The sequence below is a fragment of the Schistocerca piceifrons genome, chromosome 3 (genome assembly GCF_021461385.2).
Source record: "Schistocerca piceifrons isolate TAMUIC-IGC-003096 chromosome 3, iqSchPice1.1, whole genome shotgun sequence".
NCBI lineage: Eukaryota > Metazoa > Arthropoda > Insecta > Orthoptera > Acrididae > Schistocerca > Schistocerca piceifrons.
The window spans coordinates 281,787,324-281,808,081 of NC_060140.1; the positions used below are offsets into that span (position 1 = coordinate 281,787,324).

The window sequence follows — 20,758 nt, forward strand, 5'->3', positions numbered from 1 at the left end:
GTTTCATTTCGTGTACAATAGATAACAGACAGGAGAAATATCGTTAGACTACGAATTTAATAATGTCAGTTTCAGCGAAAGCAGATGCTGATGCTTGCAAAATACTGACACGAATTATTTACAGAAGAATGGAAAACCAGTAGAGGTCAACCTTGGGGAAGATCAGGTTGGGTTCCATAGAAACATTGGAAATATGAGGCAGTACTGATCCTACGACTAACCTTAAAAGATAGGTTAACGAAAGGCAAACCTCCATTTGTAGCACTTGTAGATTCAGATAATGTGCTCTGGACTAGTTTCCTTGAAATTTTAAAGATAGTGACGATAAAAAACTGGGAACGAAAGACAAACCAGTTTGCAGTTATAAGAGCCGTAGGAGTTGAGCCATAGGTGTGAGAAAGGCTAACCTACGTTTATTGAACTTTTAGATTTAGCGGTATAATGGCCCGTCAAAAACTGAACAAAGATCAAGCATGACAACAGGAAGAAGGTGTACTGAACTGTGAAAATAGAAGCAAAATAGAATCAGTGAACGGTCTAAACTCAAGGTGTACAACATCGAGTGAACTTGACTAGCCACGGCGTCTTGGTTATGTGGTTAGGTTACCATGTTGGACTGCAGAGGGGGAAATCCGTATTCAAAGATCCCCGAACTGTGTCTTCTCCTTCTGTAGTCTTGGCAACTGTCATACTATACACTGGTTATAGCGTATGAGTGATGTGGTAAGAATTTATTACAGTCTCAAGCAAAAGTGATGAATAGTGAGAGCAGACGAGAAGCCGCACAGACTTCTCACAGAAATGAAAACGAAGGAATTCAAGAGTCAAAACTTCCAAAACGGGACGCAAGGTTCATAGCATGTGGTACTTGTGTAGAAGAAATAGGAGGTACGTACGTCTAGAGGTCACTTCCTTACACGTCGCTCTTGGAAACGGACGTAACACCACGACACAGACACAAATTTGAATACAGCGAACAGACACGTCAGTGACCGTACGGGCAGTTCATAATTTTGTGAAAAAAAGAAGGAGAAAATGGGGCACGATCATGGATTTTCCCCTTCGCAGTCTAAGACGGTGACCACATAACCAGCCGGCCACGGTGGTCTTGCGGTTCTAGGCGCTGCAGTCCGGAACCGCGGGACTGCTACGGTCGCAGGTTCGAATCCTGCCTCGGGCATGGATGTGTGTGATGTCCTTAGGTTAGTTAGGTTTAAGTAGTTCTAAGTTCTAGGGGACTGATGACCTAAGATGTTAAGTCCCATAGTGCTCAGAGCCATTTGAACCATTTGAACCACATAACCACGACGCCATGGGTAGTCAAGTTCACTCGATGTTGTTCATCTTGAGCTTGGTCCGTTCACTTCTTCTATTTTGCTTCTTTTTTCACAGTTCAGTACAACTTGTTTCTATTTTCATGCTCGATATGTGTTCAGTTTTTGACGGGGTATCCACTGGGCCATCTTGCCACTAAATCTGAGGGAGTAGGGGGGGGGGGGGGGGGAGGGGGTTGCCATGGGGAATTTCCCTTGTTAGAGATTGTATCAGAAAATACGGTTAATATCACGCTAACACCTTTCAAATATATTTAATTAGATCCTGTTGCTTACTCCATTATATATTCATTATTGCTAACAACATCTCGATATTATCGTTATCTCTTTCAATTCTATGACGCTTGCTTTGAACAACGTATATCTCTGCTTAGCGTCTTTGCTTGCTGTCAGTGCATGTATAGCACGTGACGTTAATGTAAATTCAGATTATTGAATGTGTAAGCTCTAAGTATTTGTGAATGTGACTAGAAAAACACGCAACATAGTGATGCGTTGTAACGCACTGTACAAAACATGTATGCATTCAGAGTAAATAAGATCTCTTCACTGTTAACAGGGCTACATGTGTTTCAAGTTTTTGATGCAATTCCCTCCTGAATATATATTCCATTTTCATTTTATTTTTCGAATGGTTATCAAACCGAAAAGTCTTCACTGTAGGGCACTGTGGCAGTCAAAAGATTAAAGAAGTGATTAACGGTTCGTTCTGTAAGTATAGTGCAGCCAGCCGATGATGAAAAAAATTTTCAAAACTAGTATGGAAAGTAATAATGATTTGTGTTAAAGAAATGTGTCAAGTTAGTGGCTGGTACTCTACAACCACGAAACGCTCATGATGTCATATACTGACAAAAACGCTAAATAATTTTTTTCAAGTTAATATTTTCTTAAAGATTTTGGTCTTTCTTATTAATTTAACAGAAGGATACTCTGGAATATTCAATGTTGTGTATGAATGACAGCGTTCTCCATGAACTGGCTGATCCTCTTGCAATCCATTACAGTGTCTGCTTCAGATAGAACAACGTGGTTAGTGCATGGACGAGAGAGCAAACGCGCGCTTGTGCTGGATAGGGCTGCAGTCTCAAATCACGTCGAGAAGTACTTATAAGAACGCCTCTGAGCGCGTACCAACCGCAATGGAAACTACAGTACGTTTGGCATGTTCTACGCAGAGTTACACGTCCCGTGTGAGGTCAGCATAAGCAGCAGAGCGCGATGGGATGGGATACTTACTGTCTGAAGGAGCCCCACCGCCGATTCGGCAGGTTCTCGTTGTGGCTGCAACAGTAACGCCAGGCATTAGCAACTGTTCGTCTCGATGGCAAGTGGTACAAAGCGTGATAACCTCGTGCAGCCAATGTAAGTGCATTATTTTTGTTGGTATTTAATGTTGATTAAGGTCATGCTTCACATGCGTTTATCATCGCCACCATTACCGCCACCATCATCATCACCACAACCAATCAACATCACCAAATCTGACAATTTGGGTGCACAATTTATACAGGAATATGAATTCTACAGTTAGTTATGTCGTCATCGCAATTCCACCACCAGTACGACCTTCATCATAATCTCACCTCCACCATCGTCAACATCACTACCAATCATCATCTCTAATATTATTAATACAAATACCAATCTTATGAAATTTATTGAGACGATTAACTTTCACCTTCAATAATACTTCTTTCACACCACTACGACGAAGCCCACAATCACAACAGATCGTCATCTATGATGCTGGCAAGACAAATGCGTTATTTATGCTGCCGTATTTAGCATGCTAACGGCACATATTATTTCAACTAAAGTTTGTAGTAAACCGAACACTGACTTCGTAATATATGTTTTCTCAGGGCGCGTGGAGTGAGTGATATGGACTCATTAAAAACCCTGGAATATTCAACCTGTGAATGCGCTTGGAAAATATTTCGGGAACTATTAGACAATTAAGAACTCATTATCCCGAACGTTTGATGTTCAATTTTCTTCAAAGAAAAAAGAAAATGCGAGTGATAAAATCTCAAATTACGATGTGCGGGGTTTACTTTCAGTAGTTTATAGCGTTTCTCCACAGTGTATTTTACAAAACGAATACACGATTACAACACACATATTCTTTTCGTCAGTCAGCTTTCGTATTTCATACAAGTTGAGCCGCTTAACTTTTGGCCTCAAATTACTTTTGAGCCGTTAAAGAGACGTGTAATCTATTTTCACCTAGACGAACAGTGACCAGAAACTCAGGAAACAAACATCAATGCTGTCTCGAAAATTCATCACTATAAGAGATGTAGGTATCGATTTAGTTTTTTTTTAAATAAAATTATTTTTTGTCGCCAGAATAGCAGAGCTCTATTAAACAAGTTCAGTGAAATCACATGCGAGTATATACATTCAATACAGGAATTTTTGTGTTGTCGTTTTGAAACCAAAGATCGCGAACAAAAAACAGTGAAAACATGTGGCGACAAATTACTCTGTTAATTTTCTAAAAGAGTGTGTTCCAAATAGAGACTACCTGTACCACGACACTTTCGTATATACTGATGAGCTTATTGCTGTCGACAAATCTATAGTAATCACTTTACGTCTAACAGTAATTCGCCCACGCATATTTCTCTAATTTACGTTCCAGTGACTTGTAAACAAACGTTGCCTCTTGGATAAACAATATTTCTCCACAAAGTCGTTCTCTTGTCGGAGAACCCGGTGACAGCAGTCATAACGATGTTGCATCTCTGTCATGTACCTCTTGATGTAGAAAAGTATGGAGCGGGTGATATTTATGTCTACAAAGAACACGCGAACGATTCTTTGGCTGACACCAACTTCTCTTTATATTTGACGAGATGGCATGCGGATTTATTGCAGCAGCTGCTAGAACCGCCACTTTTGGAGTTTCGTTGGTAGCTATCTCCCTTCGTAAACTTCTTCTTGGTGCAAAACTTCCGTTCTCGCGCGAACTCTTTTCATGGCATTAAAGAAGGTATGACGATTTGGACAGCCATAACTTTATATTTCTGGTGCTCTTGACGATTTTTGGTGACATTTGCTGTAAATAAAGAGCTTGTTGGCTTGTTGATCAATTATTCATCAATAAATGTCATTTTACTGCTGAAAATGGTTTACGCTTCACTAACGATTCGACTATGTGGATGTTTTACTAGTAGCGCACTTAAAATTAATTGCAACATTCGTCATGACGAACGTGATATACGAGGGTAAGTCAAAAAGTAAAGGGACTTTCGAGAAAAGAAATATGTTTATTCTAACGATAAAAAGCTGAAACAGACAAACGGTTCAAAAGGCTCTGAGCACTATGAGACTTAACTCCTGAGGTCATCAGTCCCCTAGAACTTACAACTACTTAAACCTAACTAACCTAAGGACATCACACACATCCATGCCCGAGGCAGGATTCGAACCTGCGACCGTAGCGGTCGCGCATGTCCAGACTGTAGCGCCTAGAACCACTCGGCCACTCAGGCCGGCTGAAACAGACATTTTTTCTACATAACTTCCCTGCACTTTAACGCACTTTGCCCAACGTTTCACAAGTTTTTTCATTCCGTCCGAAAAAAAATTTTTTGTAGCACCTGTAACCAATTTTGCACCGCATCAATTACTTCTGCATCGGTTGTGAATATTCCTCCCTGAGCGCTTCCTTCAATAGCCCAAACAAATTGAAGTCACTTGGTGCAAGGTGTGGACTGAAAGGGGAGGATCCAGGAATTCGGATCCCAACTCCTTTATTATTTCGGCCATCCGTTTAGCAGAATATGACCAAGCGTTATCTTGCTGCAGGATGAGGGATTTTCTCAGTTTCCTGCGATGTTTGTACCTGGTTGCAAGTTTCAGTTTAGTTCGCAAGACATCACGACAGTTCTCGCTGTTCATGAACGGCTACCACACCTTTCATGTCCCAGGATAGTGCTATCATAATCTTACTAGCTGATATCTGACGTTTAAATTTTTTAACTTCCCGTGACGATGGGTGTTTCCAAACCAAGCTCGCAACCTTACTTTCCGGTTCCTTATGAAGTATCCATGTTTCATCTACAGTAACGATTTCGTATAAAAATCCATCCACCTCGCGATGATAACGAGACAAATGTTTGGGAGATGTCGATTCTTAGCGCTTTATGCTGCGCTGACAATTTTTTCGGTACACACCTTGCACTCGCTTTCCGAAAATTTAGCCTGTCGTGTGAGATGGAATAAGCTGAACCATGACTGATATGTAAAGTATTGGCGGTTTCGTTCTCTGTGATTCGTCTGTTTTCATCACCTGTCAAGACAACCTTCGTTCCTACCTCAGCAAGTCAAGAGTTCCATCTCTAAATCTCGCCCGTCGCCGACGTCTGACATATGGACTGGGAAATCTTTGTATACAAGGATCTACAGACATATTCTCGGGTCATGTTGCGCACAGACTTTTTCAAATCTCGTTTATCTCCTATGCAATTCATTTGGCGACATGCGCTCAATCACCATCAGATCCAGGCTTTTGTTCACGAAGAATTCTGTTACTACCTTATCATACAGTAACGAGGGGGCTCAGATTTGGTAACGTTCTAATGTTTTCCTCAATGAGAAAGAGAGGTAATCCACAGCTGTCAGATACTAGCTGGTTCCCAAAGTCATTTTTGGTAGACATCCCATCCCACCTGAATGAACTCAGCTTTAAACATCAGGGAAAAGATAACGTCGCATCAGAGAAAAGATAACGTCGTATAAAAGATTCCGGAGAAAGCTGCATTGTTTGAAACACAACTGCAAGGAGAAAGCTTTTCTCGTCTTCATTTTAAAGAGTTTTGTGCTACAGTCCCCGAAGATGTCAACCTTGATTTTCCGAAAAAAAAATTATTCCTGACTAGAAGAAGCACTTTCTAGAGAGAATTTCAGATGTTGACAGCACTAAGAGTGACATTCTTCTATTCCAGAATCCGTTTGATTCTAACCTTGATGACGTGCAGTTGACCTACGGACGGAGCTCACTGATTTGCAAACAAATACCTTGTTGAAAGAGCAGCACAGAGAAAGAAAACTTGTTGAATTTTACGGTTACTTATCTGATAATGAATTTCCGAAACTGAAGAAATTTGCCGCTCGTATTACATCAGTGTTTTGAACAACTTATGTCGGTGAGCAATAATTTACAGCTTAAGTCAGCATATCCAACGAGATTTACTAATGTACATTTGAAGCCAACTGCCTTGACTGAATGCAGCAATACCAAACCAAAAGATACCTAGAAAACCAAACGTCAGTTTCACGAACATCAACGTTTTTCGCCGCTTAGTTTGTGAGATTCGGATACTTGGACACTAGATACGATGTAACTATCTTTTTGCTAACACCACCCTCTTTGATAATATTTTTAATAAATAAATAAATTGGTTGCACTCGGTTTTTTGTGCATTACATGTCACTCACCCATGGTTAACATGGAATGTTGAACTTATGTTTTCTTCTTTTGTCTCAGGACTTTCGTTCTGGCTTTTAAGTACCGTCCAGAATGATGATGCGGCCCGCGCTCCTTGTTTTGTAAGTTTGGTGATCTCTGGTCTAGGAAGAAGCAGTTTACATATCTTTCTAATAGTTCAAAAGTAATGCGAGGCGAAAAAGTTAGGCACCTCACCCCGTATATGAAGCAGCTTGTTTCATAATAGGTAACTTTGCCCTAGGCAGCAACTGAGAAAATAAAGAACTCGGCAATGGCCTCTGTGTTTTTCATTAATGTAAAACAGACAGCCGGACTTCCAGCTGTGTCCAGAGAGATGAGATACGAGCTGATATTAAGGACTGGGCCACTCCTGGAAACAGAGTGTATGATGGCGTGAGAGATTAGTCTCGCATCTGATCTGCATACAACGGTGGACGGCCTAGACCTGAATTTGCGCTAAGTTGGCCAGAAAAAATACGCTCTAACTACAGTTGTAACAAACAGTAAAAACAGGATGCTCAGCTACATTTATTTACAGTATACTCTAGAACCACAGATTAATTTATAAAACTGTGTACCTTCATCTACATGCAAACTCCGAATATCACCTTCCGGTGTGTTGTGGAATGTCCTCTGTCATTTCCCCCTGCCCCTCTCCCCCTTTTCCCTGTTCTTTTCGCGAATGGCGCACGAGAATAATGATTGTCAGTAAACCTCTGCATCATCTTTAATTTCTCGAACTTACTCTTTGTGGTTATTTCGCGAAACATAAGAGGGAAGAAGTATATGTCTATCGGAATTTCAATAGTAAACCACTACGTGATGCGATTTAAGTTTATTGAGGATCTCCACAATGCTTTCGCGCCGACTAAACGAACCCGTGACAAAATGCGCCGCTCTTCGTTGATTTCCCTATCTCTTCTGTTTATCCTAGTTGATGAGGGCCCCATACTGATGAACAGTGCTCAAGAATTGGTCGAGCGCTGCAGTCATGGACTGTGCTGCTGGTCCCGGCGGAGGTTCGGGTCCTCCCTCGGGCATGGGTGTCAGTGTTTGTCCTTAGGATAATTTACGTTAAGTAGTGTGTAAGTTTAGGGACTGATTACCTTAGCAGTTAAGTCCCATAAGATTTAACACACATTTGAACACAATTGGTCGAGCGATTGTTTTGTAAGCCGGGTCCTTCGTGGAGGAAATACATTTCCTTCAGATTCTTCCAATGACTCTCAGCCTGGCTTCTGCTTTTTCTACTATTTGTTCTGTATGCTTGTTCCACTTTAAGCCGCTCCGCATGGTTACTCCCAGATATATTGCTGTAGTAACTGTTGCCAGTGATCTGTCGTCAATAGTATATCAGTGAATTTAATTCTATAATTTAAACACGCAATGTTTGTTCCGTTTATGGGAACTGACTCTTTGCTAGTAGCTTAAGCAAGAAACCTTTGCAGGCTAAAGGAAAGTTTCGACGTTGCCCATAACCCCTATTATGACTCCTTAGACGAATATTTTAGAATATTATCATCGCAGGCAGTAACAACTATGGTTTAATAGAACTGTTTAAGAGCTTCACAAGTCATAGTGGAAAAGTGTGTCTAGAAGAAAAAATAAATTAATTAATTAAATCTATCCATTATCGATACTGTCGAATCCTGTGACTGTATATTAAATGAAATATAAATTCAGATAACAAAGCTTCGTCACTTATGGAAGATTGTCTCTATTTCAATGAACGACTTTATCGAGTCACTTCAGGTTCATCCTCAGATAAGGCTTGCATAAGTAAGGAAAAATATGTGCAAGAAACAATATTGTAGATAAAGTGACTGAATCACCCTGGGGAGCGCAGCCTGAAGTTCTTCGATCACCAGCAATGTGATTGTTTTGCAGCCACAGAATTTGCGGCACCAGAATGGAAGGCGTACTGCCACTCCAAACAAGTAGATGTCGCTTTAAATAGACAGTCAGGATTGTTACCGGGTGTCTGAGGCCTACACCTGTGCACAAATCTACCGACTTGCGACCTTATCACCATTAGATATCAGATGCCGAGTACCCGGTGAAGCTTACGGGGAAAAAATAGCAAACCTATCTACGGCACTTAACCACTAAACAGTTCCATCTGAAGTCAAAGAAGAGCTTTATCCAACTGCCTGGCCATTCTGAGATCCGCCGCGTGTTGTTATGGTTTGACTCTCTGCAAAGCAAAAACCTGCACCACAAAAAGGAAATCACACGAGGGCAGCAACTACAGTATAGCACCTGGAGAGCACTAAATACGAGGTGTGCCATTATCTGCTCTCTGCGTAATTTTTGTGGTGTAGGACTAATTGCTACGTGTGGTTTGAAATACGCGAGCAGGCGTCGGTCGCAACCTACAGCGATGATACTGCAGCGTAGCAGTTTCAATTCTGAATATTGTTTTTGGAACGCCACGAATATTTTGAGCGCGAGTAAATGCCTCTTAAATATTCGTAGCGTGACTTAATCTCAATACGCACGCAAATAGTCATTAATTATTAATGGAAATGTTACGCTCTCTTTCAATGAATGACAACATAACGTAATCTGCAACTAACCCAGCGATAATATAGAGCATAAAATGATTTCTTTTACCAAGAAATTAATCTAATGTTACACAGAAAGAAAGAACGGTACAAACACCTGCGTATTCTAAAATAAATTTCTTTAACTTTATGTCTTTAAGAATTGAGTTAACTTTTAATCCTTTGAATTAACTAAAAATATTTTAAACCAGAGGTGAAGTCTGACCTAAGCTTTGCGGTGTTAAATCTCTGAATAAGTTTCGTAATCAAAAATATTAACTAACTTTAATATTGAAAACTGAGTGTAAAATTTCATAAAAGCACTTAGAATTACTTTCCTTTGCGAGTGAAGCTCGCAAATACTGAAAAATTTTTTAGTACACGTAATGGCGAACTTAGCGCCACCGAAATAGTCTAAGCCAGATGGACAATCGATAGCAATATTATTATTATATTTAAATAAATTTCACGTGTAGGGAGAAGTATTTTTGAAAGGAAACATTAGATATTTTCAAATAACAATGTATTGTAACCTTAAAGTACAGACAGCTAGTTATACATACTTCGATCCACAGGAGAGAGAGAGAGAGAGAGAGAGAGAGAGAGAGAGAGAGAGAGAGCGCAAGCTAGTGTATATATATTACACTTGAAGTTCCATGTTTTCATGGAACGCATAGAAATATAGTATTCTTTCCGAAAGGACACCATATCCATGTAAGTATACAGTTCTGGCAATACCTGCCATGACCTTCTTCTTCTATGCGGATGCACACATATTACCCGAACTCTTAGGGGACTTGGTAAGAATGTCTTCCAAGAGTAATGAGTGTGTAGGGTAGGGACACTACGAATGTAGTGTGTGGACATATAAGGTGAGAATGTGCAGGCGTGCGCGAGATAGTCCCTGCAGTCGCTCTATCCTCTGTGCCCTCGGTGGCTCAGATGGATAGAGCGTCTGCCATGTAAGCAGGAGGTCCTGGGTTCGAGTGCCGGTAGGGGCACACATTTTCACATGTCCCCATTGATATATATCAACACCCGTTAGCAGCTGAAGGTGTTAATATATAGTTCCAGTTTCGGAGCAGAAACACGTTAATGTGTCGCCTTGTGTGTTAGTTATCTGGCAGGAAGTGTCGAAAGACGAATGTCTTTACTGACTGTAGAAGTATGCGTTTGCTGAATACTCGGTCATTCACCTCGTTTTAGTTACCAGAAATTTGGTGTCGATGCGTTCAGCTATTTATATGATATATGGAACACCCACCTCCCCAGATCTCCGTGGATAGATAGCGGCTCTGCGGCCATGACGCAGAGATCCAGGGTTCGATCTCCGGTAACCAACGTGGCATTTTAGGATTCGGAAGGTGCGTACTGGTATCCATTCAGCCTCGCGAGATGTAAGTAGTAGATGCGGAGTCAAACTGGATGGCCCACACCTGGCTGAGTGCCACACAGTGTTTATATTATTTACTCCTCGTCGATTTCAGGTGTGTGTCTCACGTCGAGTTTAGTTCAGTATGTGTTGATGTCGCTGGTTCCCGCTGCTTTCGCGAATCTCGCACACGTTACACGTGTCCCTATAAACTGTGTGATGTTGAGGCTAACACGATTCCCCAGATCTGACTTCGACAGAACATGTGTTTTACCAGGTCGGACGTCACCTCCGGTCAATACACAAGACATCAAGGGCCAGCCACAACAGGTATGGGCCAGATTGCTACAAGAGAAGATACATACGATTTATTATGCCTTTCCGAGCCGAATTAATGCATGCATCCAGGCCAAGGGGCATGCAATGTCGTATTGATAAGTAAGCTCGTACTGTCAAATGCTTTACAAATATGACTCGATATTGTAATCACCGAAACATCACATACCCTCCAAAACCCGGGAAATTTCGTCTCCTCTTCTCATACTGGATGCTTCACAGTTTTGGCAGGCAGTGTATTTTTAGAACGGCGCGTATTATTCTGTCTACAGCACATCGCTGACTTGCAGTTGCGTTCCTGCTGTCGACAATACGTACGTTGTTTTATTCCAGTAACGAAATTATCCTACGTGTATACACTGATAAGGCAAAAGTCATCGAAAGGCAATACGCACTTATACACACAACAGTCGTATCGCGTATACAGGGTATAAAAGGGCAGTGCATTGCCGGAGCGGCCGGCCGGTGTGGCCGTGCGGTTCTAGGCGCTTCAGTCTGGAACCGCGTGACCGCTACGGTCGCAGGTTCGAATCCTGCCTCGGGCATGGATGTATGTGATGTCCCTAGGTTAGTTAGGTTTAAGTAGTTCTAAGTTCTAGGGGACTGCTGACCACAGATGTTAAGTCCCATAGTGCTCAGAGCCATTTGAACCATTTGAACCATTGCCGGAGAAGTCACTTGTACACAGTAATGTGAGAAGGTGTCGGACATGATTGTGGTCCCACGACAGTGATTAACAAACACTGAGTGCGGAATGGTAGTTGGAGTTTGGAAATCGTTAGGAAATTCAGTATTCCGAGGTCTACAGTTTCAAGAGTATGCCGATAATACCAGATTTCAGGCATTACCTGTCACGACATGTAACGCAGTGGCTGACGGCCGTCACTTAACCGCCGAGAGCATCGATAATTTGAGTAGAGTTATCAGTGGTAACAGACAAGCAACACTGCGTGAAAGAACCGCAGAAATCAATGTGGGACGTACGACGAACGTATCCGTTAAGACACTGCGGCGAAATTTGGCCTTAATGGGCTATAGCAGCAGACGACCGACGTGAATGCCTTTGCTATTACGACATCGTCTGCAGCGCCTCTCCTGCGCTCGCGAGCGTATCAGTTGGATCCTAGACGTCTGGAAAACCGTGGCGCGGTCAGATAAATCCCTGTGATTCTTGAGTTTCTCCTGGCGTATTTGATAATCAAAATATCCACGGGTATGCTGCCGGTCTATAGTGTCCAACGGGCACAATATTTCGGCGATCATACATGTCGCCATCATCAGCTGAACTGACGGACTGAGCTCCTGTGAACGTGCCGGCACGGAGATCCGTACGCTATGGCTGCTCAGAGGGAACTGGGTTCGGTCGCGGCGGCGGCCGATTTAAATACCCTCCGCCCGCGGCGCGCTCCCTCCGCCGTTCGTGCCCCGCGCCACGGTCGCGCGGTGGAATAGATTGCGACGGCGTCTGAGATGACGTCGGTGTGATGGCTCTGTCCGCCGTGGTCGTCACAACTATACGTTTGCTCGATTTACTCTTGATTAACCCGATCGCTGGTTCCCAAGCCTTGCTAAGATTATAGCCACAGTCACGGTTTATGAGGTCGTCATTGGTGCGAATTTCGATGGCCTCTCTAACAACGCTGTCCCAGTATCTCTCTGACGCAGAGAGTCTACCCCAGGAATTCGAACATCTGAGAACTGTATTTCGAAAAAATGGGTACTAAGAGTGGCAGATTCAACGTGCTCTCTGCCCAACCACTGCAGCACAACCTGTTGAGATGGATTATTTTTAAATACATTTTGTTCTATACTGTTCGCTGAATTTGTTCAGGGCGGACGTTCGATGACACCCGTTCAGTTTGTTCGTTCACCCATTCGCTCAGTTCTTTTACTAGAAAGGGAAGCTGACGCTCTGACCGAACACGCTGAGCTACCGTACCATCACCACTCTGCTGCAGCCGCTTCATGGTTAAAATGGCCACGCACAGATAAATATTCGACGACCGAAATTATCTTGCGATTTTCTCCGTAACGCTTGAGACGTACGCGCTACTGCTTACACATTTTGTTGTCCTCATGTAGTACTACGAGTGTACGAAGTTTACAGTAAATCCGCGTTCCAAACGTCGTGGCCAACCCTTGTCAGTCGTTTTGTTTGAAATTGATAGGTTTTATTTTATCCGTCCTCCTATAAACAAGGAAACACGCTGCAGGTCACCCACTGTATCTGATAGTCGTTTTAAGAAACGAAGCAGAAGTACGACGACGTTTGGATTTGGAGAGTTGGATGAGACAGGGTTTGCAAGAGGCAGAGTGTCTGCAGAACATACAATCACGTCTTCAGGATTCATCTGTCCTCTCACTGATACAAGGCGTGTGACATTTAGACGAGACGTCCTTGCACTTTGGCGGATTCATAGCGGCCTCTGGCGTATGGAAGCGACCAACGCGCGCTTTACACGTGAGGCCCAACACGTGACGGGCAGGGCCTGAGCATGTGTGGTTTCGCATCGCGCGACCTGCCCCGTGTTTCCGACGTCAAGTGCAAGTCCAATGTCATCAGCTGTTGCGTACAACGATTCTAAAGTACAACTGAGCCATTAGAATTAGCCGAGGTAGCATCTGCTAGTATAAAAGGGCGTCTTAGAAGTTTAAATAGCAAACAAGAAATGAAAAAGAGTCGAAAAACACTGAATGAGTCGACGAGATGAAGACGAGCACAAGTATGTTCAGGAAGACTGAACATCGGTGTGAATGGTGCAGTTTGATAGAGAAACTAATATATGATATATAGCTGAGCGCCTCATACATACGTTAAGTTGCAAGTTGCGGGTTGTTTGTTTTTTTTTTTTTTTTTTTTTAAATTTTGTGTTTGGTTTTGCTACTTGTATAAACCTTATCCAAGGAGGCCGAGAGTTTGAAGAGGAAGCGGATGTACGTTGAGATCTGACACTAGGAGTCGCCGTGAAGGAGAAACATGATAGGAATAAACACTCTGTTCTTAGTTACTTCCAGGAAAGAATTATCAGAACAGGGAATTGCAGATTTTGCGGCTCGCATAACTAGATGCTGTTACGCTAATCCATGTAATATCTATGCTCGTATTTGACGTCCGAACAACCGACTCTGTCTCAAGTGACCAAATTTCAGGCATTACCGGTCACGAGAGGAACGGTGTTTGAGTAGAGTTGTAAGTGCTAACAGACAAGCAACTCTGCGTGAAATAACCGCATAAATCAATGTAGGACGTACGACGAACGTGTCCGTTATGACAGTGCGGGGAATTTGTCGACCTATCGTCATTTGTACTACACTACCTTTCGCGAAAACTGCAGCACCCAGAAGGAGTGGTCTGTATCAATTCAAAAAAATGGTTCAAATGGCTCTGAGCACTATGGGACTTAACATCGGAGGTCTTCAGTCCACTAGAACTTAGAACTACTTAAACCTAACTAACCTAAGGACATCACACACATCCATGCCCGAGGCAGGATTCGAACCTGCGACCGTAGCGGTCGCGCGGTTCCAGAGTGAAGCGCCTAGAACCGCTCGGCCACTCTGGCCGGCTCATACCAGTTACTAACCACCGTCCACACGGAGCACGTCCGTATCTCAGCACTGACTTCTAGTATCAGCCGCACACAGTTGACGTCAACAAGTGTATGGGCCTGAAGATGACGTTGTTACAACTTTGAAACTAGTTGGCAAAATAAAATCGACACCTTAAGTAGAGCTGGAGGAATTTCTTCATTTTAAATATAAATTTATACCGGCTGACGTCCCACTGTCCTCCATTTCAACTATGGATGTACGAAGAATAAGTAAATAAGGTTGCAGACATGTCGTGCACGTGGACCAAGCGATGCCCTATTGTTGATGACTGGACAGGTTATCGTTGCGCCACACTCAGTTGATGCAGGTCAAACGAAGTGGTAACGTGTAAGCAAGTGCAGTCATGCCTCGCCACATCAAAAGGCGTAATATCAATTTGTGAATGAGTTCGAACAGGAGAGAATGATAAGTCACTGCGAAATGGGTTTGTTGTGCTGTGGAATTGTGGCTCGTACAGAGCACGCTTCCGTGACAGTGGTGCTTATATGGAACCAATGGACAGAGGAGGGTCGTACTCAGCAACGAGCGGGCACTGGACCACGGAATGCGACCACAGCACGGGATTACGGCCATCTTGTCAGAATAGCTATAACTGACAGAACAGCTTCATCCACAGGGTTGGCTTCACGATGGGGCAGTAAAATGGGTGTGACGTGTCTGCTTGGACGGTTCGACGCTGTCTGCTCAGGGCCGGACCGATGGCAGGCATGCTACTGCTTCAGCTTCCAATGACCAGAAATTATCAACGATTCAGACTGCAGTGGACCCCTGAACGCTGACACTGGCGTGCTGAGTGGCAGACTGAAGTGATTATGGACGAGACCCATTTCAACTTGTCCTACACTGATGTGCTGGATGCTACCCTAGTGAATGCAGTCGGTTAGACTGCATTTTTGAGTGGCATGTCAGACAAACACCAAGTATGATGGTTTAGGGCGCCATTGGTTATAACATGTGATCCAGCCTCCTACGTACCGAGAGCAAATGAACAGAAACCCACTGCATCAGCGAGATTTTAAAGCCCCAGACACATTGCTCCACCTGCAGGCAACGCCACATGCCGTATTTCAGCAGGTCTCGTACAGAGAGGAATATAAAAACCTTATTGGAAGATCGGAAGGTACCACTGCTTCCCTGGTCTGCATGTTCAGCAGAATTTCGCCCATTGAACATGTTTGGGTCGGCAGTTTTTTTCGTTTTGTCCTCTTGCAACCACTGTCGAAGTTTTGTCAAGCGGCGCCTCGAAATAGCGTAGCAGAGTACTCCCCAGCAGCACATGGAGGCTTCACACCGAACTGAATTCCCACGGCCAAAGTGCATGTACAATAGTGTAATTCTGATTATTTGTGTATTGTCATGCCTGTAATCTGTGAAATAAATTTCATTGTAATCACATGTCTCCTTGTCGGTGCTGCAATTTTCACCAACAGCAGTGTATTTACCTGGAATTTGATCTTTCATCTACCTCACAGACGTAAATGTAATTGAGACAGACTAAAAAGACTGTGGTGGACCTGCAGCAACGGCGTCTTGTTCAATATCGAAGATACCTTCTAATGAGTCACTGACGGCGAGAAATGAACAAGAGCTCCATCTTGCTGAAAGTGCATGCTCGGACCTGTTGGCAGCAGATCTTGGAAGTACTCCGCGTATCTTTACCCGTTAAGGAAGTTATTCACCTTATCTCACCCAATAAGTTGGTTACCAACGATATCATACCACAGGTCAATCTAAATATTTGCCCACAGTAATGCTAGCTTCCCGTCCGTTCAAGTAGGACAATTTTCAACATTCTAAACCCTCTATCTGGAGAAGCCGATCAAAGCAGAGTATATGTTTACCAGTAGAAAAAGGCTCCTATCGGAACACAAAAAATGCGAATGCATTCCTGTTTATTTTAAGACTGACTGAAAAGTGGGGTGCCAGCTACTTCATTCTACCTTCATCAAAAAATTTTCCCCCAAAAATTTTTCCATGCGAACATATTCGCCTTTTTCTTTTTATCTGCAACTCACCTCCAACTCCCACGAGCTCTCCTAGCTGCAACTCATTCACACCCACTAGTCCACCACTGTAAGTTGCTCATACCCATCCATTCCCAGTTGCCCTTTCTCACTCACTCATTCAGCCCAACTCATTGTGTGTCTCTGTCATTGTCTCCTGTGTCACAGTCACAGTCCCCTTCGTTCTGTGCTACTACTACAGTCTGCTCTCAATGTCACTATCTCCCTCTTGCTCTCTCTTACTGCTAAATCTCATTCCTTCTTCCTGCTGTCTCTCTCTTCCTCGTTGTCACTGTCATATACACTGTCACTCGTTATCACTGGCTCTTATTCACTACCACTTTCTCTTTATTCCGCCCCCCCCCCCCCCCCGGCACTGTGTCCTTCACTCTTTTCCTAGCACTGTTCTGTCACTGCCAACTATGTTCCACCTGCCACTGTGTCCTTCTCTTTTTCTCACATTGCCATTGTCTCATTCGCTCTTTCTATAACTCAACCGCTGTTTACTATCTTCCAGTATTTATTACTTTTCTGTCTCTTTGCCACTGCTACTGTCTTTTTCTCTCACAAATATTCGCATGCAAAAATTTTTGGGAAAATTTTTAAAGGTGCTGAGTAAGGTAGAATGAGGCAGCTAGTATCGCACTTGTCAGTCAAAGTCTTCTAAAATAAACAGAAACATATTCGCTTTTTTGTCCTCCGATAGGCCATTTTTCCATTGGTTCCATTTTCACCCCTCTGTGGCAGAGCATGTAACTTACATGAAAAGTGCTGTATTGGTCAGTAATATTTAGACAGTTTACTTACGAGTAACTGAAATAATGCAAAACTAATCTTACACTTCAGACCGGATTTTACGTGTAAAAAATTTTTGCATCTGATTCAGTACTACAACATGATGTTACCAGATGACAACGGAGACATTTTACAGGATGTTTCTCTGTGTCACGTCAGTTAACGAACTGCGTTTTCGCCTCATATCGTATTTTATGTGCACAAATAGCGTAACTTTGAACATCTGTATCTCGGAAACGGATAAGATGTGAAGAATATCTTCAAGGTTTTTCGAGGGCTGGATCGTAGAAATACATCGTAAAAATTACGACCATATGCTGTGTATAGCCGTTTCGGGATCCGCGGCTCGGTTTTGATCCGCTGGTGAAGGCGAAAATAAAGTAAAAAACCAGTTTTTCCCGTGTTTTCTGAAGAACTGCCCGTAAACTAACAATGTCTCTATAAGTCTCATCACGCCCACCGTAGACCACATTACATGCAAAACGAACCAACCGATTTTCTGAATTTAACAAGTAAGTAGAAAATGTGTAATATTCGTACTTTGACCTTATACTATAGGGTAGTGACACTAAGACGATACTTATGATGGGTATTCAAATGGTACCTAGCCATAGGCTATCCAAAACACTTGACCCTACGTTTTTAACACCAATAGAACCCGAGATATGAGCACCGGAAAATCCAGTTTTTATACTTGGTGTTTTGGAACATAGTAGGTACGCATACCATCTCATGCATACCGGTATCATGTTTCCCATTTAGGATGCTTCATATTATCACACCTGTTTCTTGTTTTCTGAAAAGTTTCTCCATCAGACTCTTCCTGTTCATTGTAAGAGTCACTGCCGCATGCAAAAGCCTTCAGTCGAATAACTGTGCAGTAGTGTTTAATTTTGGTGTTTCGTGTTTACTCTAGATGCCTTTAGTTAGGGGGCAGACCATTTCTGTTTCATTAATGAGTTACACGGAAGGCATCCTCTGGTGTTTAAACTTTTCGCTTGGAGCTGATTTTACGCTTGCCATAATGTGCGTCTTCTCGAAGACGATTTGAATCCCAGACTTCGCTGCCTGTGTCTTCAGTTGTTAAGCTATTTTTCTGCTGTATTTATGCAGTTTGAAAGGACACTAAATCATCTGTAAAGACTGTAAGGTACTTGTAGGCTAGCCTTAACCCATTTTCTATCCCCGAATTTTTCATTTCTTTCCGTCATTTTCGGATGATCAGTTCTAAAACACAGCTGAGGAGCAATCTCCTTGACTCACTCCTGTCCTGATCTGAACGGCATCAAATGCCCCTCCTCTTACATCCACTTTCTAGGTGGCGTTGCTATGGTTCAAATGGCTCTGAGCACTATGGGACTCAACTGCTGAGGTCATTAGTCCCCTAGAACTTAGAACTAGTTAAACCTAACTAACCTAAGGACATCACAAACATCCATGCCCGAGGCAGGATTCGAACCTGCGACCGTAGCGGTCTTGCGGTTCCAGACTGCAGCGCCTTTAACCGCACGGCCACTTCGGCCGGCCGTTGCTATTGTCTCTTCATGCATTTGAAATAGGGTGGTTCGGTCAATTTATTCGTACGACTTCCTGAAAACGACGAAGCTCATCACGAATTTCCTGTTCCCGAGATTCAAAAGTGAAAGGATGGACTTCGATTCATAATCTGCACATCACATGAACGTACTTTCCGGAAACCCCTTTTTGTGTTCCCCCATTTTGGATCCCACCCTATTCTGTAGTTTTGGAGAGGATCTTGTAAGTAGTTAGCAGGAGAGAGATGTCACGATAGTTGTTCACGTCTGTTCTGTCCCCTTTCTTATGTAGTGGAGCAATTACAGTAGAGTTTCATCCACTTGGAAGTCTTTCACTTTTCCACATCTCTTGAATAGCTGCAAGAAGTTTATCGATTGTCTTGTCGCCTAAATGCTTCCACAGTTTAGCGATTATCAGGTCAGTACCTCGTTGTACATGGATGATCATCTTAATTTTTTCCTTTCTGGGTGCAGACGAATCTGGGTGGATGTTGAGATTGTCTTCATATATGAATGGTGTCTGTAGAGGTTCTTAGTTGTGGAGGTATTCAAAATAATATGCTAGAATCTGGCATTATCTTCGTCACTGTTGGCTACTTTCCCTTTGGAATCGTTTGATCTATAGGCTCGGGGAAAGGGGGAGGGGCTGCATTTTCCAGATTGTGCTTTATAGAATTCCTGAAAAATCTAAGCAACTGATTCTTATCAAACGCAAGCTTCAACCTGCATATATTTTTTGATGTAGATTTTTTCGCGTTTAGGAAATTCGCTCTGTTCGCATCATTTTTCCGGAAATTCCATTTTTGCCAAGCTATAAATCCTACTATTACTTTGAAATTGTGCCTGATGCTTCACAACTAACCTCATAGGAGCAAACGTATCCTTATGATGTTCTTTGTATGTCTAGTTCATTAAACAGTTGCCCACATGAAGCTCAAGAAAGGACATCAGATATTGTTGTTACAGCACGTTCCTGTGGAATGAATATTTTGTGTCTGTGTACAAAATTGTCTTAGAAAATGGTTCATTCTACGTCAGTGCATCCAAAAATGGAAAATAGGCTAAATTTCTAATATTTTCAATACGAAAAACATTAATTATACGTAGAGCAAATGTTGCCGAACTCAAGCGTTTGAGAAGCTCTAGAATATGCCATTTCTAATTCAAGTTCCGATCAGTACAAACACCCGGGAATTTTGGACAATCAGTTTTTTAAGAGTTTCTTTCCACTGCCCCCTGTGCTGTATTGTTACTGATGGTGATATATCCCATCTAGCGCAGAGCCGAATACATTTTTGGGGAAGCCACTGGACGTCAAGCCAACAGCGACAGCAAACATTACAGCCACATATTGTGAGGAGCAGTTCCATTCAAAACAAAAGAAGAGGCATACAGTCGTCAGATGTTCTCATCTTCACAATAGAGTCCGGTTGCACGGTACTGTATCAACTCAGTAACTTCTCTACAGGGTACCGTGACGTCACGGTTCGTCATTGAGGCGATAGAGGGATTGAGGTTGGTACGTCTTCGCGACAATGTCTCAATCGCCCCGTTGATCAGGCTGAGAAACTGCCAATACATAAAATATGCAGCACCTATCTATATACTACGTATCTCGTATAGACGACACGAGGTTGTAGCCATGAATGTGTACATGGAGCTATACTAGGGAAAAAAAGTCAAGTTTGAATCCCGTCATGGTCAACACCATTTACGTTTTACATGATTTGTGTACATTGAATCAGGATATTTCTTTAGTACCATCCAATG

The 20,758-nt window shown here is 42.8% G+C and overlaps 1 protein-coding gene across 5 annotated transcripts in view; it reads right to left on the reverse strand.

The window, feature by feature from the left end:
• The window catches only part of LOC124790108 (rab11 family-interacting protein 4), a 965,431-nt gene that overhangs the window by 217,411 nt on the left and 727,262 nt on the right, over positions 1 to 20,758 (reverse strand). For 3 of the 5 annotated variants that reach the window (XM_047257679.1, XM_047257677.1, XM_047257682.1), the window contains one exon: positions 2,574 to 2,618. The exons of the other annotated variants lie outside the window; for them this stretch is intronic. In XM_047257679.1, the coding sequence (XP_047113635.1) occupies positions 2,574 to 2,618 (45 nt within the window). The remainder of the gene's footprint in view (positions 1 to 2,573; positions 2,619 to 20,758) is intronic. 5 annotated transcript variants of the gene reach the window in all.